General features: G+C 50.2%; 2 protein-coding genes across 5 annotated transcripts; one reads left to right on the top strand and one right to left on the bottom strand.

Moving 5' to 3' along the window:
- Positions 1–185: 185 nt before the first annotated feature.
- On the top strand, positions 186–9,153 carry wdr59 (WD repeat domain 59). 3 transcript variants are annotated; one of them, XR_011077831.1, is made up of 27 exons: positions 186–305; positions 616–665; positions 754–889; positions 964–1,049; positions 1,190–1,270; positions 1,409–1,446; positions 1,603–1,691; positions 1,776–1,892; positions 2,071–2,148; positions 2,249–2,405; positions 2,495–2,574; positions 2,647–2,776; positions 2,913–3,016; positions 3,250–3,414; positions 3,881–3,976; positions 4,047–4,151; positions 4,337–4,458; positions 4,657–4,810; positions 6,526–6,656; positions 6,991–7,072; positions 7,149–7,261; positions 7,352–7,493; positions 7,574–7,643; positions 7,794–7,902; positions 7,979–8,121; positions 8,398–8,837; positions 8,923–9,153. XR_011077831.1 is itself a non-coding variant. In XM_068582771.1 (26 exons), the coding sequence occupies exons 1-26, from the start codon at positions 252–254 to the stop codon at positions 8,631–8,633; spliced, it is 2,868 nt and encodes a 955-aa protein (XP_068438872.1). In that variant the 5' UTR covers positions 186–251; the 3' UTR covers positions 8,634–9,153. The 3 variants fall into 3 exon arrangements, 1 of the variants encoding a protein (XP_068438872.1); XR_011077830.1 differs by having other exon boundaries at positions 8,895–9,153; XM_068582771.1 differs by having other exon boundaries at positions 8,398–9,153.
- Positions 9,154–9,799: 646 nt separating this feature from the next.
- On the bottom strand, positions 9,800–16,152 carry gpatch1 (G patch domain containing 1). 2 transcript variants are annotated; one of them, XM_068582791.1, is made up of 20 exons: positions 16,017–16,152; positions 15,434–15,568; positions 15,028–15,113; positions 14,715–14,875; positions 14,396–14,493; positions 13,987–14,048; positions 13,559–13,798; positions 13,329–13,479; positions 12,933–13,012; positions 12,637–12,853; positions 11,985–12,332; positions 11,699–11,886; positions 11,473–11,600; positions 11,307–11,386; positions 11,039–11,217; positions 10,703–10,961; positions 10,385–10,477; positions 10,141–10,256; positions 9,984–10,066; positions 9,800–9,910 (listed from the first exon to the last, which is right to left on the bottom strand). In XM_068582791.1, exons 1-20 carry the CDS (start codon positions 16,084–16,086, stop codon positions 9,877–9,879), a joined length of 2,808 nt encoding a protein of 935 aa, XP_068438892.1. In that variant the 5' UTR covers positions 16,087–16,152; the 3' UTR covers positions 9,800–9,876. The 2 variants fall into 2 exon arrangements, with proteins under 2 accessions (XP_068438892.1, XP_068438901.1); XM_068582800.1 differs by having other exon boundaries at positions 9,984–10,063.
- Positions 16,153–19,051: the final 2,899 nt, after the last annotated feature.

Here is a 19,051-nt window from a genome sequence, read left to right as displayed (position 1 = left end):
TGTTTTAAAGAACATGTTGGGGTCTCTCCTTCCACAATTATACATGTTTAATTAAACGAAACGTTTTTGTAATTAGACGTTTATTGATAAATTAATTGATATTAGAATATATATTATTCAAAGTGTTTTGGTATGTTTATGGGAATCTTTTGCTTGATGCTATTTGAGCATGTGTTTCCGCAGGGCTCGTGAACGCGGCGTCACGTCTCAGCATCACGTGACGTTCTGTTGACAGTGGAGGGCGGAGGAAGATGGCGGCCCGCTGGAGCAGCGAGAATGTGGTGGTGGAGTTCCGGGACGCCCAGGTAAAGATGCGCCGGAGCCCCGCGGGGAGGGACGGGAACCCGGGGAGGAGAGCAGCTCTGACCCGCCGAGGGGACCGACCTTTGTCCACAGGGAATAAACCGGTCACATTATTACAGTTCACACGTGATCTGGAGGACGCATAGAATGTGTCTTTGTGTGTGTATATATATATATATATATATATATATATAGATAGATAGATAGATAGATAGATAGATAGATATAGAGAGAGAGAGAGAGAGAGAGAGAGAGAGAGAGAGAGAGACAGATATGTTTTTTCAAATCTTCTTTCTTCTTCTGTGTTTTCAGGCCACCGCCATGTCAGTGGACTGCCTGGGCTCACACGCTGTTCTGTCTGGGTGAGTGTACCTGAACGCACCGTAAGGTTCATAGTTTGTCCTGTAAACACTGTAACTTCATGGAGGTGCGTTCACTGTCACCCTGTAGGAGGCGGTTCCTGTACATGGTGAACCTGGAGGCTCCCTCTGAACCGCCCCGTAAGATTGGGCGCCAGAGCAAGTGGGACGTGGGGACTGTCCAGTGGAACCCTCACCGGTCAGAGTCCCACGTGTTCGCTGCCTCGGTGAGTTCTGCTGTTCGCGGCGGAGAGGACGGGCCCCTGAAGTACACAGGATGAACTGTGTGTGTTGTCCTCAGAGTAACCAGCGCGTGGACCTGTACTCGTGGAGGGACGGCTGTGGAGAAGTTCACTCCTCTCTGCAGGGACACACCCGGGTCATCAGGTAACTACAGTTGAATCAAACGCACCTCTCTGCAGGTCAACGGGCAGTCTGGACACGATGAGGTGTTCAAGGACTCTTTGTGATTTCTTCAATGGCTCTCTGTGGTGCGTTCACTGACTGTGGTTTGTTTGTGTCCTCAGTGATCTGGACTGGTCCTGGTTCGAACCAGAGCTCCTGGTCACCAGCTCAGTGGACACCTACATCTACATCTGGGACACAAGGTGAGGGGTGGGGGTGTGTGTGTGTGTGTGTGTGTGTGTGTGTGTGTGTGTGTGTGTGTGTGTGTGTGTGTGTGTGTGTGTGTGTGTGTTAGGCTAGCTAGTTGTCCTGCAGTAACGAGGTCTTTGTTGACTCCATAGAGACACTCGGAAACCCACCGTGGCTCTTTCTGCTGTTGGTGAGTCTTCTTCTTCTTCTTCTTCTTCTTCTTCTTCTTCTTCTTCTTCGACCTATAATCTGAGGGCCGATCTGGAGAATCAGTGATCGATCAGGACTTAGTCAATAAGGACTGAAAACGTCTCTCTTCTTCTTCTTCTCGTCCCGTCTCCTCCAGCCGGAGCGTCCCAGGTGAAGTGGAACAGGAAGAACCAGTACCTGTTGGCCTCCAGCCACGATGGAGACGTCCGGATCTGGGACAAGAGGGTGAGTCCTCCTCTGGTCAAAGGAATCTGGAGGATCTGGAGGATCTGGATGATTCATGGTGTCACCGTTTGGGTCGTCTAACAGAAACCCAACACGGCGGTGGAGTACGTGGCGGCTCACCTGTCCAAGATCCACGGCCTGGACTGGCATCCCGACAACGAGTTCATCTTCTCCACATCCAGCCAGGACAACTCTGTGAGGGTGAGGAAAACCAACGCACCCATTAGACCACAGAGCAAAGAAACGTTGAATCTCTTTTCTAATGATCTTCACTAGCTGGACATCAGTTTCTAAGAAGATACTTCTGATCTCTGGATTTCTAAATCTCTGAATCTCTGCATCTCTGTATTTTTTAATCTCTCTACTGCTTTGTGTTTAGTTTTGGGATTTCCGACAGCCCAGGAAGTACCTGAACATCCTGTCCTGTCAAGTTCCAGTGTGGAAGGCCCGATACACGGTGAGTCTCAAACGCATCATCAAAAGTCTTAAATATTACGGCAATGCGAGCTCACCGATGAAGACGAGCTCCCCGATGAAGAGGTTCTCTTGTGTTGCAGCCGTTCACCAGCGGCCTGGTGACGGTGATGGTTCCTCAGCTGCGGCGGGAGAACAGCCTGCTGCTGTGGAGCACGCTGGACCTCAACAGTCCGGTGCACGCCTTCGTGGGCCACGACGACGTGGTGCTGGAGTTCCAGTGGCGGCCGCAGAAACAAGGTGACCCCGCGGGACGCTCCGCTTCTGTGTGGACGCAGCCCAGCATATGATGCTTATGTTGTTGTTGACGTTGTGTTGTTGTTGACCAGGCTCCAAGGACTACCAGCTGGTCACGTGGTCCAGAGACCAGACCCTGAGGATCTGGAGGGTGGACCCTCAGCTTCAGAAGGTCAGTGTGCGCTTCAGAGACCGTCTCCTTTGGTTCCGCCGGTGTCGTCATGTCTTTGTTGTTGTTGCTCAGCTGTGTGTCAGCGACGCGGTGGACGAGCTGATGGACAGGATGTCTCTCAGCGTCGAGACGGAGACGTCTCTGCTGTCCCAGGAGCCGGACGCTCAGCTCGGAGTCGGCCTCGCCAACGAGAACCTGCAGGGTGAGACATGAAGAGAACCAGAGTTCATGTTGTCATCCTGTTGTCCATCCTGTCCTCTCTCTGTCCATCCTGTTGTCCATCCTGTCCTCTCTCTGTCCATCCTGTTGTCAATCCTGTCCTCTGTCTCGTCCCTTAGACCAGGACGGAGCTCTGAGCTCGGTGGTGGGTTCATGCGTCCCTCAGACGTTGCAGCAGGAGTTTTCTCTAGTCAACCTGCAGATCAGGAACGTGGACGTAGAGGTGAGCCGACGGTCAACCATTTAAATCTTTCTTGCTTTTCAAAATAAAATCCCCTCCCGCCCCTCTTGTTTCTGCCTGTAGTCGTAATGTTTGTCTTATTCTCTCGGTACGAGCCGGGCTCACGTTCCTGTCGTGAGTCCGTGAAACTAATCGATCGCTGCGAAAAGAACCTGGAGACACTAAAAGATATCAGACAGGAAGTGACATCACACTGAGCGTGACTCTCTGTGCAGATGGACGCGTTGAACCGCAGCTGCGTGGTGTCAGCTCACTTCGGCAGCCATCAGGTCCGCCTGGTGGTCAAGTTCCCCGCTCAGTATCCCAACAACGCCGCGCCGACCTTCCAGTTCGTCTTGCCGACGACCATCCCGTCCGCCACCAAGACCAAGATCCAGAAGGTACCGACGCGCCTGAATGCACCGGCTTCATGCGGGGTCTTACGTTCATGGGAAACCTGGAAAAGTTTTGTAAATGTGTCAAAATATCTCAAAATATAAGCAGCATACATACAGGCAGCAATATAAATGTTTATTCTTTTAATCAAACTATTGTCTCTCATTCATTTGTGTCATTTAAGGTTTACTGTATGCTTTGAATCCTCATTGTTAGTTTAAATACTACATTTTTATCACTTTTTACTCTTTACACACACATTTCACAAAATGTTTGCTCATGGACATTTGGTGTAAAGTCATGAAATTCCGAATACCCATGATTTTAAACCAAATTTCTTTGACTTTTAACAAAACTTTCATGACTTTTAACCAAATTCCATGACTTTTAAATTAGTTGAAAAGTCATGGAAATCCCTTGGTTTTTGTTTGGAACCCGAAGGCGAAGAAGTGACTCTGTGTCTCTGTTCAGATTCTGACCGACACGTCTCTTCAGAAAGTGAAGAGGAACCAGAACTGCCTGGAGCCGTGCGTCCGGCAGCTGGTGTCCTGCCTGGAGTCGGACATGGTGAGGACGCGGAGACGACCTTCAGAGGTTCTGTCTGAAGGTCGTGTCTCATAACGTTCTCTCCCCTCAGACGCAGGAGGACGGTCCGGTCTCCGGCCCCTTCGTCCTGTCCAACCCCGTCGCTCCGGCCCTGCAGGCCTTCCCTCGGGTCACCAACACCTACGGCTCCTATCAGGTAACGAACCCCGAGACCACAAAGGCCCCGAGACCACAAAGGCATTAGAGGCCCCGAGACACTAAGATCCTAGAGGCCCTGAGACCCAAGGCCCTCAGGAGCCGTTACATCGTCACCATATAAAGTAGAGACTAGAACTGAGTCATTATGACCAATAAAGGAAAAGTATTTTTCCTTGTTTCCAGGACGCCAACATCCCGTTCCCTCGGACCTCTGGTGCTCGTTTCTGTGGCGCCGGCTGTCTGGTTTACTTCACCCGACCAATCACCATGCACCGCTCTGTCCCGCCCACTGAGCCCACGCCCAGGTAAACTAACAATGAAAGATAAGTTAATTATCCATGAGAACTAGTTTGGACGGCAAACTTGGAGCTAAGAGGAGAGGAGCTAAGCTAACACTTTCACCCTGCTTCCAGTCTTTGTGCTAAGCTATGCTAACATTTTCCCCCTGCGTTCAGTCTTTGTGCTAAGCTAGGCTAACCTCTGTGGGTGTTTAATGTGTCCAGGTCCCTGTCAGCGCTGTCGGCCTATCACAGCGGAGTGTTGACTCCGATGAAGATGCGTTCAGAGTCTCAGAACACGCTGCGGTTGTACAGCGGCAGCCCGACTCGCTCCGACAAAGACACCGTGTCCATCTCCTCTTTCTACTATAAAGAACGGGTGAGACACACACACACACACACACACACACACACACACACACACACACACACACACACACACACACACACACACACACACACACACACACACATATATGAATGATACAGACTAATTACCAGCTGTTCTCCCTCCTTCACTGTCCATAGTCCCAGTGAATGCACTGAGCATGTGGGTAGTTCAGGGGGACTGGGAATGTGGAGCGCTGCCAGAGTTACACGGACCTCGCAGTTGTAAACGTCTCGTCTTCTTTTTGTTCTTTATTTCTTCCTGTGTTGATCACCTGCCCCATGCTGCTGTGGGCCACACCTCCTTCCTATTCTCCTCCAATCAGAAGCCCCCAATCTTTGCCTCCCGCCGCTGGTCTGTCCAAACCCTCTGTGATTGGCCGGTACCGACCTCTGTCCCTTTTTCCTGTTGTCGCTCCTGTCAGACCGTTCATGTGCCTGAGAGCTATCAAAGTGACATCACGGGTTCTCAATCTGGATATTCCAACTGCTCCATTTATTCAGTTCACTTGACGAGTTCACTGTTTCTAGTTCATCAGTTACTTAAACCAACGCTGACAAAAGCCAAACCAATACAAGGAATCTAGTCATGATGTAGACGCAGCTCTGGGCTAACAGGATGCGCTTAGTTGGTTTTCTGCCTGTCAGATGCAGCTCTGGGCCGATTGGGCTGAATCTAAAATAAATATCTTCATTAAAATAGCTTAAGTTGATTCTAATATCTTGTAGCATTTAGCACTGTAGATAGCATTAGCGGTAACTTTTAGCTTAGCTTCAGTCTACGTGGTTCTCAGTGACGAACGTCCAGATTCAGAACAGACCAGTCTGCGGCCTGACTTCCTGTCTGCTTCCTAACTTCCTATCTGCTGCCAGACTTCCTGTCTGCTTCCTAACTTCCTATCTGCTGCCTGACTTCCTGTCTGCTTCCTAAGTTCCTGTCTGACTTCCAGTCTGCTGCCTGACTTCCTCTCTGTTCCCTGACCTGACTTCCTCTCTGTTCCCTGACCTGACTTCCTGTCTGCTTCCTAACTTCCTAGAGCTTCTAATGTTCACTCATGTTTAACGCCAGCAGCTCTGTTTTTTATTCATTTTAAATTGTTATGTTAATTTGGCTGTTGGGGCTATATGCGAGTTTGTGAATGAACTGAAGACTAACCATGTTTCACACGGCGAGCTCCCGGAGACGGACCAATCACAGGCCACTGAGGACGCAGTCAGGTTTAGTTTATACTTAGTTTATTCCTCGTGCCATCATCGCGTTCAGATCATCATTTCAAGTCTTCGTTACGGTGACACCACTGTCACGCTGATAGAGTATTTTGTAACTATGCTATGTTAGCATGTTAGCACACACGCTCTGTGGTGGAGCTGAGAAAAGTCCATCGGTTCACAGCGGTCTTAGATTTAGCTTTTAGGTTTTAGGTCCTAGGTCTTAGTTTTAGGTCTTAGGTCTAGTTCTTAGTTTTAGGTCTAAACCCCAATGATTTGAAGTGACCCTCAATGGAGGACTCTTCGATCCGTCCATCAGGGGTCTCGCTATGTGAACTCGTGCAGTAATTTGTCGTCCACACCACTTTTAATCAGGTGGTCTTTGTCTCTCTGTTGCCTGCTGTCTCCCTCCTCCTCCCGTCTGTCTGCCTGTCTCTCTCTCCTTCTGTCTGCCTGTCTCTCTCTCTCCGTCCGTCCATCTGTCTCTCTGTCCATCAGAAGTCCCGGCGGTTCAAGACGAAGCGAGAGGGAATGGACCCCGGGAACCGACCCAAACTGGCGGGGAAAGTGATCGTCCAGGAGATCTCGTGTCTGCTGTCCGTCCACAAAGCTCTGGGAGACAGCTACATGTGAGAGACCAAGCAGGACTAACTCTGACCCAGCTACATGTGAGAGACCAAGCAGGACTAACTCTGACCCAGCTACATGTGAGAGACCAAGCAGGACTAACTCTAACCCAGCGACATGTGAGAGACCAAGCAGGACTAACTCTAACCCAGCGACATGTGAGAGACCAAGCAGGACTAACTCTAACCCAGTGACATGTGAGAGACCAAGCAGGACTAACTCTAACCCAGCGACATGTGAGAGACCATATATATATATGTATGTATGTATGTATGTATGTATGTATATGTTTGTATGTTTCTCTCTGAGTTTTTAAATGTCTTTGTGTCCGCTCAGTCTGAATATGAACGACATCCAGGAAACATGTCAGAAGAACGCGGCGGCGTCGCTCACTGTCGGACGCAGAGACGTGGCAAAGGTAACAATGTCTTCATGTGGGTGGTCTTCATGTGGGTGGTCTTCATGTGTTGGTCTTCATCCTCTTCATCCTCCAGGTGTGGGCTCTGGCGTCTGCAGCCACCAGTCAGGACCTGAGTCCAGACTGTGACCCGGACACAGAGACTCCGTGGGCCCGACACCCTTTTGGACGCCACCTGCTGGAGACGCTGTGAGTTACTCCTCGAGTCAGAGATGCTGATATACCTGTTTTCGTGTGTGTTTGTGTGTGTGTGTAAATGTGTGTGTCTGTTCACTACAGCTTGGATCACTACAGTCACATGAGTGACGTTCAGACGCTGGCGATGCTCTGCAGCGTGTTCAGAGCTCAGGCTCCGCCTCCAGACTCCTCCTCTCTCTACGGACATCTTCCAGCTCGCTCCTCCTGCAGCCACTCCCGCTACGTAGGTCCTCCTCTCTCGCTCCTCTCTATCAATATATACATCTTCGCTCTCTCACTCTCTTTACCTCCTCTCTCATGCAGCCCAGCTACACCTCCAGCTCTGTCACCTCGGGCTCCAGCACCTCCGACTCTGTCACCACCTGGACCACAGGTGAGACGCCCACAGGCCACGCCCACACAACAGGCCACGCCCACACAACAGACCACACCCCCACAGCTGGCCACGCCTCACACGACACGCACCTGTCACGCCTCAAAACGCCACGCCCCTTTAAACCGGCTGCTGTCTTCTCATTGGCAGGGAGGGACTCTGACCACGCCCCTTGGGGAGAGGCCTCTCCTGACGACTATCGCCAGGGTTACGGGGATCCACGGGAACGTGAGCGAGAGCAGCACGACATGAACAAGAGGTGAGACAGGAAGAGGTGAGACAGGACAAAGGGTGAGGCGTGATGGCTGGGTTGTGATGTCACTTCCTGTCCGCAGACTTCTGGACCCCGCCAACACGCTGCAGTTCGATGACTTTAAGAAATGTTACGGTGAGATTCTGTACCGGTGGGGTCTGAGGGACAAGAGGGCCGACGTGCTCAAGTTCTCCTCCAGCCCTCCTGAACCCCACAAAGGCATCGGTACGTCTGTTGGTATACACGCATGTACACGCACACACACACACACACACACAGATATATACATGTATAAATAAATGTATCGATCGAAACAATCCAATCAAAGATTCATTCTTTAAATTTGAGTCCTTCATTAATATTTCAACGCCCCAGCTTCTCGTTTCTTTTTAGCAACATGAAGCCTGTTTATATAAACGTGATTATTAGTTTAGTCGTGTGTACTTGACTATCAGTGTAGTACTCTGCAGTAACACTGGTATCTGTGTGTGTCTCTCTCAGAGTTCGGGGTGTACTGCTGCCACTGCCGCAGTCCGGCTCGTGGCACTCAGTGTGCTGTGTGCAAGCGGCTCACCTTCCAGTGCGCCGTGTGCCACGTGGCGGTGCGCGGCTCCTCCAACTTCTGCCTGAGCTGCGGCCACGGAGGCCACACCGCCCACATGATGGACTGGTTCCGCCGCCGGGACGAGTGCCCGGCCGGCTGCGGCTGCCACTGCCTGCTGCAAAGCACCTTCTGAAGGCCTGGGAGGACCAGAGCCCCTCCTGAAGGTCTGAGAGGACCAGAGCCCTCCTGAAGGTCTGAGAGGACCAGAGCCCCTCCTGAAGGTCTGAGAGGACCAGAGCCCCTCCTGAAGGTCTGAGAGGACCAGAGCCCCTCCTGAAGGTCTGAGAGGACCAGAGCCCCTCCTGAAGGTCTGAGAGGACCAGAGCCCCTCCTGAAGGTCTTAAAGGACCAGAGCCCTCCTGAAGGCCTGAGAGGACCAGAGCCCCTCCTGAAGGTCTTAAAGGACCAGAGCCCTCCTGAAGGCCTGAGAGGACCCCTCATGGCCAGACCTCCACAGACTCTGTGTTGACACTATGACTAACTCTAACCTGCAGCGAGTAGGACTCCCAGCAGACCTTCAGGCTGCCATCTCTCTCTGTTTTACATCTAAAGACAACAAGAATGTTCAATCATAATTAATCGTCAAAGATGGTTTTGAATGTGAAGAACTTCTTCCTGTATATTCTGTGAAAAGTTTATAAAGCTGAATGATAATAAAGTCTGAGTTCAGACGATAAATGCATATCTCCAATAACAACTTTTAAATGGTATTGTGATCATAACTATGAACATCCAGCACGAGCAAAGTGCATCACTAAGGACTCCAGAGCTCACAGACTAAGTGCACCTTTTTAGAAAGATCAAGACTTAAAGCATCGGCATCTGCAACAAACACAATCCAGGAAAGCGTTGCCTTGGTAGGAAGCATGTTCATTTGAAGAAACATGACTTATCTTGTGCAAAGACCCTGATCCAGTCGATCCTCGTATCGAGCTAGACTCCTACAGGTACAGGATGTGTCTTTATTAGACTCCTACAGGTACAGGATGTGTCTTTATTAGACTCCTACATGTACAGGATGTGTCTTTATTAGACTCCTACATGTACAGGATGTGTCTTTATTAGACTCCTACATGTACAGGATGTGTCTTTATTAGACTCCTACATGTACAGGATGTGTCTTTATTAGACTCCTACAGGTACAGGATGTGTCTTTGACTGAAAGACGTAAGGTTACTGATAAGAGGTAAAAATAATAGACTTTGTGGTAAAACTCTTTTCGCTCTAAGCTGAACAGGTTTAGTCTCTTTACACTCAATGAGTCAAAACTATGAAACCAAACCATAAAAGACATGAACATCAAATGAAAAATACTTTATTACAAACAACAACAACAACAAGCGGTGATCTGTGAGGAGGAGACATCTCACGGGACTTCACCAAGTCTCACGGGACTGGACACTTCTCAGCCTGGAGAGAGAGAGACATGTCAGAGAGAGATAGAAAAACAGAGAGAGATAGAAAGAGAGAGACAGGAAGTGACCTATTGAGCAGCTCCTGCGTGGACACCTCCTGGTTCTTCTTCTGCTGCTGCGCTTTGTGTTTGTGCTTCTTGGGTTTCTTCTTCTGGGGAAAGACAGCGCGTTGAAACCAGAGGACAAACAGGAAGTGAGCTGCGTCTCCTTCTCCTCCTCTCTTACCTTCTTCTCCTTCTTCTCCTTCTTGTGTTTGGAATGCTTCTTGTGTTTCTTCTCTCTGCTCCTCCTGCCAGGGTTCTCCTCACGGGAGGAGGAGACGGAGGAGGAGCCTCCTGTCGCTGAACAGAGAACAGGCAGAGGGGTGTGTATAAAAAAATGCAGTTATTGCATGATCAAATAATTAACGGCGTTAATGGTTTGAAACGTTAACGCGATATTAACGATATTGCCGTGTGTGTGTACTCACTGAGAGCAGCTGACGGAGGAGGAAGCTTTGGACCGAACTCCTCCTTTCTTTCTTTTTCTTCCTCTTGACTGAAGCTTTGAGCTGGAAGTGAGACTTAAAAGAGACAAAGTTACAATCTGACCTTTACGTGACCTTGTTGTGTTCTGTAGTCTGACCTTCACGTGACCTTACTGGCCGCCAGAGGCTGTGCTTACCACTGGATATCTTGCGTCTCGCGCAGATCAAGTATTTATAACAAAGTCACCTGTGAACTCGGGTGACTCGGTCACTATCAGGTGAGATTGACCAGAGTAGCCCACATATGTTTTATGCAGTTACCTTTCTGCTGGGAGGAGGAAGAGGAGGAGGTGGTGGTGAAGAGGTTCAGCGCTTGAGGGTCGACCTGGTCCTCCTGTGAGTCCTTCACCTCCTGTGAGTCCTTCACCTCCTGTGAGTCCTTCACCTCCTCTTCGTCGTTGCTCTCTCCCTCTGATGAAGAGGAGGACTCGTCATGAGAGGAGCAGAAGATGGCCTTGAACAGATCCATGGGAGGCCGGCTCTCCTCCTCTTCCTCTTCCTCCTTGTCCTCGGTCTTCCTCTGTATGAGGAGAACACACATGACGCTCCCTGCTCTGGTTCCTGCTCTCCAGAGGATCGACCCTTCATCGACCTTACCACGGTGGAGGGTGAAGAAGGTGAGGAAGGTGGTTCCAGTTTGATCTCAGTTTGGTTTCTCGCAGCAACGAGGAGTTCACTCAGCGGGTCCTTCTCCTTCTTCTCCTCCTTCTGGTCTGAAACGTCCCACCTGGACCTCTTCCCAGCTTCTGGAGGTGGAGGAGGTTGAGGAGGAGGAGCTGAAGGGAGGAGGAGGAACATGTCAGACTTCAATGTAGAAAAAGTATTATAAAAGTATTATAAATACACCCCCCTCCCTCCCATCTACCTGGCGGCTCCGTCACAGTCAGGAAGTTGAACACTGAGAACTTGTCTCTCTTCACTTTGGGCAAACCGACCAAACTGGAGCTGAAGGACAAGATCAATAATCAGTAATCTTTACACAGTCCTGTGAGTGAGTGAGTGAGTGAGTGAGTGAGTGAGTGAGTGTGTACCCGTTGTAGGGATCTGGGACGTTGAACCTCTTGCACAGCAGTTTATCTGGATGCCACTCAAACGTTTCTCTGGTCAGTTTACCGAACAGCTTCATGTTCACTGCGGCCTGCTGGTCGTCCACGTCGCCCTGACAACCCCACACACACACACACACACAAAAACACACAACACACAGTTACAACCACACTAACTTCTGTCTTCCCCCCCCTGCCTCTTGGCCCCTACCTCCTGGCTCTGGTCCTCCTGGCCCCCGGCCTCCTGGCTCTGGTCCTCCGGGCCCTGGGCTCTGGTGAAGCGGGAGTTGAGCGAGGAGGACGAGGGTCGGTACAGGATGGAGGCTCGGACGAACTCGTCCCGCTCCCGGCTGCGCTCCCACTCCGTCATGCCGGGGTCCAGGCTCTGCTCCAGACCACCTGAGACACGGAGACCAGGTTCACTGGACCCGCTCGCCATCTACTTCAATGAGCATCGAGTGCACGGAACATGCTGCAGTGCATGATGGGACGCGTACCTCGGTCGCCCTGCTTCAGGCGGTCCAGGTACAGCTCGTAGCGGGCCTGTTTGCTGGGGTTCTGCTCAAAGGGCCTGAAGGTCTGAGAGGAGGTCTGGGTTCCCTTCCACACAGTCAGAGCCTCCTGCTGCTGCCGGAGGGTGGCAGCGGCGGCGGCAGCGGCGGCGGCAGCGGCGGCGGCAGCGGCGGCGGCAGCGGCGGCCACCGCGCCACTCTCTGCCAAGTTCCTAGCCCTCGATCGCACGGCATCCTGGGAGGTTTCAGTGGAGGGCGCGTGGGAGGAGCTGCGCATGCTGAGGAGTCGCTGTCGGTCTTCAGGCTTCAGCAGCTCCATGACTGAACTGGGACCTGATCAGGGATCAATATATTTCTATTAGTCAAACCTATTGCTCGGCAAGGATATCGTGGCCGATCTGGAGACCTTCCTCTCCAACATTAGAGACTCATCTCCTCAGGTAGAACCAACGCAGCCGATGGTCCAGAGTTCAGTTCACTGAGACTTCAAACGCTCAACTATAAAACTATCATCTAGCATTCAGCACCTCATCAATACATCAGGGAAACCTAAACCAGTCGTCTCACATCATCCTTACAAACGGAGTCGGATCACACGACCTTTGACCTCCTGCACTGGTCAGAAGTGGATCCTTACCTTGCAGGGCGTTTTCTCCCAGCAGCGTCCTCCTCTGATCACAGTCCAGCTGGTGGCGTCCTCCTCGCTGGGGCTCCTCTGTGACCATGTGGCCCCTGGAGACCCTCAGAGCTTCAGCCAGCGCCGGACTGACCCCCGAAAGAGCCGAAGCGTCGAGCGACGGACGGAGACGACGGACAGGACGGTAGTCTCTGGGCAGAGAGGGGGCGGGGAAGACCTGCAGACGGACAGAGGATCAGCATCAGTGAAGGTGTTCAGGTTCAGACGGACTCGTCCTCAGACTTCAAGACGCTCACCGGGTTGTCCTCGCGGGGGTTTTGGGCCAAAGTGAATCCCTCCAGGATCTTACCAAGGTACGATGCATCTTTGCTTTTGTCTGTGAACGTTAAAAAAAAATCACCAATATTATAATTTTACAACAATCTACAAGGCAGCTTCAAATACAACCAAAGGAGAGACATTCAGAGGAACCAGGAGAGGATGTCTCTGAACAAGGATCACTCCAGGGGTTCTCCTGCTGTCCACTAGGGGCATCGCTGCTGTATTACAGAGATAATACATGTTTTTCTCCTGCTGTCCACTAGGGGCATCGCTGCTGCATTACAGAGATAATACATGTTATTCTCCTGGTGTCCACTAGGGGCATCGCTGCTGTAAGATCATATTTTTTACTAAAACTAGACCACTTTTACCTCTTTTCTTGGTGTACTGCTGCGGAGCCGTCCAGCCGTACAGTCCGTCTCCAGGCTCCTCCCCCCCCAGCACCGTGTCGTATCTGGACATGGAGTCTCTGTGGTAGACCTCTTCATCATCATCATCCTCCAGGGCCCCCACCCCAAACGCCTGCAGGTCAAAGGTCACAGCAACGTCAGCGTTGTGTGTTTCTGCTCATAGAACCTTGTGGGGTGGGCGGAGCTCCCACCTGTCCGGCCACGCCTCCTCTGCTGGAGCCCCTCTTGTCTCCGAACAGGCGGCTCCTGGTCTCAGACTGAGGCCTGAACAGGTCCAGGTGTTCAGGGGCTCCGCGGCCCAACAGAGCCCGACCCGGGTCCAGGCCGCGGTACCCTAGACCCTGGACCCCCAGCCGGGGGCTGAAGTCCACCGGAGTCACGTCTTTAGGGGCAAAGGTCACGTCTTCTGGAGCGAACTCGTCGTCATCGTCCTGAATAAAAAGGACAAAGATTTTTTTTCGTTGTCACAAATAATCGGAATATCTATTGTGATTATTATTTGTTGTTGTTGATATTTATGTTATGTGGTTTGACATTTAGGACAAAACGTTATGGACGACAAACAAAAATAATTAACGCGTGTGTGTGTGTGTGGGGGGCGGGGGGGTAGCTGTCTCACCTCCTCTGAGTCCTCTGAGCCAGCAGGGGGCAGCGCACATCCGTACAGTCGACTTCCTCCATCTGCCAGGAGAGAAAGAGGAGAAGCACAATAGGACTCAATAAGAGTTGGAGAGGTGGGACACTTCCGTCTTCAAGGACACTTTTCTTTGAGTTATTATTTCTTAATTGTGATAGATGCTCATTAAATGTGTGTAACAGGAAATGGACCTACAGTCCATCTGGGTTCAGACCCTCAGCTGTGGTCATGAGGTCATCTCTTTAGAGATAGAGACCAGGCAGGTAAGACCCAGACTCACTGTAATCTCTTGATTCTCTTTATAGTCGATAATGGAAGCAAACCGTTGATCGGACTCCATCATCAATGACAACACAGCAACAGTAAACGGGAAGCGACCTCGCAGACATACCCCTCTGCTGTCGGCCTGCTTTCCTCTTCACACGGGGCCCGACACCCTGACCCTCCTTCCAGCCCATCCTCCTCAGCAGCTCCACCCCGATGGACGACCTGAGGGACAAAACCAACGCACCTCAGTCAGAACACCTTTCATTGTGACCAAGATGCTCCCGTTTCATTGGAAAAGCACAGGTTGAGGCAGAGAGGTCACCAGGTGGCAGGAAACAGGTGGCAGGTAAGATGTGACATGCGACAGGTGAGATGTGACATGTGAGAGGTGGGAGGTGACATGTAAGAGGTGGGAGGAGACATGTGAGAGGTGGCGCGCTCACCTGGCCGGTGCGATCAGCTCCTCCAGCAGCGTGTCTCCAGGGATCAGGGCGCTCTGGGCGTTGACGGCTCTCGCCTTCTCTCTGGTGGCGTCTCTGCGGCTGGAGGTGAACTCCTGACTGGTGCTGATCTCTGAGGGAGCGATGCCGTGCTCGCCCAAGTCCTGACACACCACAACAACAACAACAACAACACTGCTCAGTCCCTGTGCTGCACTCGTCCGCTTCCTGTTTGCTTCAGTTAATACGCTTCATACTTAATACTGAACAGAGAACAGAGTTGTGTATATGTGTGTATAAGTGTGTATATGTGTACCTCCTCGTCCATGAAATCTTGAGGTCTGGCATGATGTTTCTCAGCTTTCTGTTGCCGTGACGACACAAATGTTGACGGGGCCCATCCTACAAAAAAAGACAACAACTATTACCATCATCGCCCTCTTCATATTTTATCATGATGGAAACCAATAGAACTCAATAGAAGCTGAATATACTCATTTATATTGTTAATATTGAAATTAATATTATTATTATTATTATTATTATTATTATTATTATTATTATTTCCTCAGTTCATGAAAACCAGTTTAAAAGGACTTTGAGAAGAGTCTTCTCAATGACCATGTGACGTCAATGTAAACCAGCTACCAGCAGGTCTGAAGAACCAGAGATGCTTCTAGAGCCTCCAGCAGCTTCTGCTCATACTGTTGCAGCACACTGACCTTCTTTAGTGCCCACAGTGTTGAAATAACCGGCAGAGAATCCTCCAGTGAACGCCCCATGGAACCTCTGGTACCGCCCCTTCTCATCCTTCACCGTCTGCTCATGGAGCGGGATGGGCTTCTTCCTGGGCTCGTCTACAACGCAGAGAATACACGTTTGTTTATGTTTATATATATATATATATATATATATATATATATATATATATATATATATATATATATATATATATATATATATATATATACACACACACACACACACTCAGAATACAGGTTATATACAGAGGATACACGTTAGATACAGCGAATACACGTTATATATGTGTGTTATATACAGAGAATATAGGTTATACAGAGCATTGTTAATATAGACGGATAAATAAATAAACTCTGGGTTACAGACAAACAATGTAGCTAAACACAGAACTGGGTCAGAGGGCCCTTGGGAATACTAAGCTAGCCTGTTAGCATCCTCCTAGAGGCCCTTTAAAACCTCGGGGCTTCGGTCTCGCGTCATGAAACGGCCGTGCCGCGTTAACGGTGAAAGGAGCGGAACATAAGGGTCATTAAATAACTCTACCTTCCTCCAGAGGCTCCAGAGGAACCCCGTAAGTCACGAAGTCCTCGTCGCTGTCTCCGTCCGACGCCATGTTTCTGCTGAAGTACGGAAGTCCCAGAAGGACAAACGCTTTATCCGCGTTTCTGTTGGGAGCTCCAACGCCTCCTGCTGCGTCGGAGTGAGACCACCGTTAAAGCCATTACACACACACGTTACACAAACACATAACCACACTACCTTTACACAAACACACACTACACTACCGTTACACAAACACACAACTACACTACCGTTACACAAACACAACTATAACCAAGTCACCTGGTGTCCCATTACCACTAGGTGTCATGTGACCACTAGATGTCATGTGACCACTTGGTGTCATGTGACCACCAGGTGTCATGTGACCAGTACCTGTCATGTTACCATTAGGCATCATGTTACCACTAGGTGTCATGACCACAAGGTGTCATGTTACCACTAGATGTCATGTTACCACTAGGTGTCATGCGACCACCCGGTGTCATACGACCACCCGGTGTCATGCGACCACCAGGTGTCATGACCACTAGGTGTCATATTACCACCAGGTGTCATGCGACCACAGGTGTCATGCGACCACCAGATGTCATGACCACTAGGTGTCATATTACCACTAGGTGTCATATTACCATTAGGTGTCATGCTACCACAAGGTGTGATGGGACCACTAGCCTAGTGGTCACATGACACCTAGTGGTAATATGACACCTAGTGGCACTAGGTGTCATATTATCACCAGGTGTCATGACCACCAGGTGTCATGACCACTAGGTGTCATGACCACTAGGTGTCATATTACCACCAGGTGTCATGTGACCACTCGGTGTCATGTGACCACTAGAGCGGTGACTCATGGAGGAGCTCCTTAGAAGGAGGTGCAGCGTTGCTCCTTCTGAAGTGAACTTATGAGCACTGCTCCTCCTGGCCTTTAAGTGTCATCATAGAGACAGTGAGCAGGCTGAAATATTAAAGACACCAACATTCAGAAAGTTCTGACGAAAGATTTACATGATGCAATACTCTGCAACCTGGAGAAGGACGAGGAGGAAGAGGGGGAGGAAGAGAGAGAGAGAGAGAGAGAGAGAGAGAGAGAGAGAGAGAGGATGAGGAGAGGCAGTATGTTGTGTAGACATTAATCTCGCCCCTCATAGCGCTGGACTGCTTATCATCAAACAGGGTTGGACGTTCCCTGCGGAGAGAACACTGCCAGCTCTGACCTGCGGGGGGCGTTCCTGGCCAGTGAGAAAGGGGGGTTGTGGGTAACTTTTCGCTTGGAACAGACCCTAAGAGAAGACAGTTTCAAACTAAAAGCAGAAACTTCCTGCTTTATTTTGTTATTTGTGTTGTTTGTTCACAAAGTAAAAAGTAGGAAGTACTTTTAAAGTACTGTAGTTGAGAAGTACTTTCCTGGTATCTGAAGATATTTAAACCTGCAGCTCGTCCATCGTTCGTTGATGACCACGGTCAGCAATTACAATTTATGAAACATCATGCTCTGGTTAATTGACCTCTGGTTGACCTGTGGTTGGTTGTCCTCTGCTTGGTTGACCTCTGGTTGTCCTTTGCTCTGAGTGTGTTTCAAGCCTTGACTCAGAATGAAAAGCGGGTCAAGGTAAAGCCAGTAGATTACTTCTTCATGACCTATCTCACACCATTCTCCTTTGTGGTGCTCGTTATCCGCTCGTATTAGTCGGTTAGCATGCGGTCCAATCAGCTTACAGATCCCAAACCAGTTGACCCCCGTGGGACCCCGGCCTCTAAGTCCAGGTTTCAGTCATGTTTTCTTGCTGTGAACTACCTTTCAGCTGACTCCAGCAGTCATCCGCTGAAGCCGGGACAGCGGCCCTAAACAAACACTCCACTGTCGCTTCCCATCAGCCCCTGCAGTCACATGGCCCGCCCACCGGCCTGCAGATTAAGATGGCCGAGGGTTTACGACGAGAGAATGTACACAGTAACTAATCTGGAGAGGAATGTTACTGCCTGAGTATTCTGGTCCTGTCCCGTGCCCTGGAGCCAGAGCAGGTCTCAGACTATTTCTACTCTGAGGTACGAGTACCGACAGATAGGCAGAAAGACGGCTTCAGGGCGGGGCTAGCTCGTCCTCTTTTCTTCTTACCATTATTTCACGGCTTGTTTTCTCTTCATCAAAAAAATGTCCCCTTCTTAAAGCAGTGATGTCACACTGTGCAGCCAATCACAGAGCAGAGACAGGACCTCTCAGTAGCCAATGAAGAAGTGTGTTGTGTTTGTAGTCTTGCAGTGGACTCAAATGTCTCGACTTAAAGGTCAGGACTCGGAGGTCAGGACTCTGAGGCCAGGACTCTGAGGTCAGGACTTGGAGGTTGGGTGAGGCCTTCAGGCTTGAGTCCGAAGGGGTTTTGTGGTGACGGGGTCTAAGCTCTTTAAGGGTCCCCCTGTCCGGCCTCAGATGAACTCTTATGTAAAGGCGAGCTGAGCTCTCTGTTGTCGTGGCGATGATGACGAGGAGGCACATGGGCCCTAAGAGGATTCAACGCCGAGAGCTTGTTGTTCTGGTTCTGGTTCCTGTCCATCACGGGTCTCACTCTCCTCCAGTGGGAACCTCAAAGCAGGAAGTGTTGAAACCACTTCCTGCTTCTCTGAGCTCTCCAGAACCACATTTTGGTTTTACACAAATACAGATCCACTTCCGTTCACTTCAATGTTACCCATGGACTCCAGACCGGACCATGTGCTCCAGACCGGACCATGAGATCTGGACTGAACCATGTGATCCAGACCAAAAAACATCTTCACAGCCAGTGCCTCAGTCTCAGAGCAAAAAAAGAACGTTTCATGCTGAAATGATCCAGACCGAACCATGTGATCCAGACTGAACCATACAGACCTAGACCACGTCCACAGTAAACCAAACTTTAAAGGTTCAGATCAAACCCAGATCCAGTACCAAGAGCTTCCTGTGGACTCGCGTGTCTTCAGTATTGCAGCGAGGTGAACGTGGTTCAGGGTTCACCTGGAGGTTCCTCTGAGAT

The sequence above is a fragment of the Clinocottus analis genome, unplaced genomic scaffold (assembly GCF_023055335.1).
Source record: "Clinocottus analis isolate CAN_PGR_092001 unplaced genomic scaffold, fCliAna1.0.p SCAF_10, whole genome shotgun sequence".
Classification (NCBI taxonomy): domain Eukaryota; kingdom Metazoa; phylum Chordata; class Actinopteri; order Perciformes; family Cottidae; genus Clinocottus; species Clinocottus analis.
This window is presented reverse-complemented; position numbering and strand designations above follow the sequence as displayed.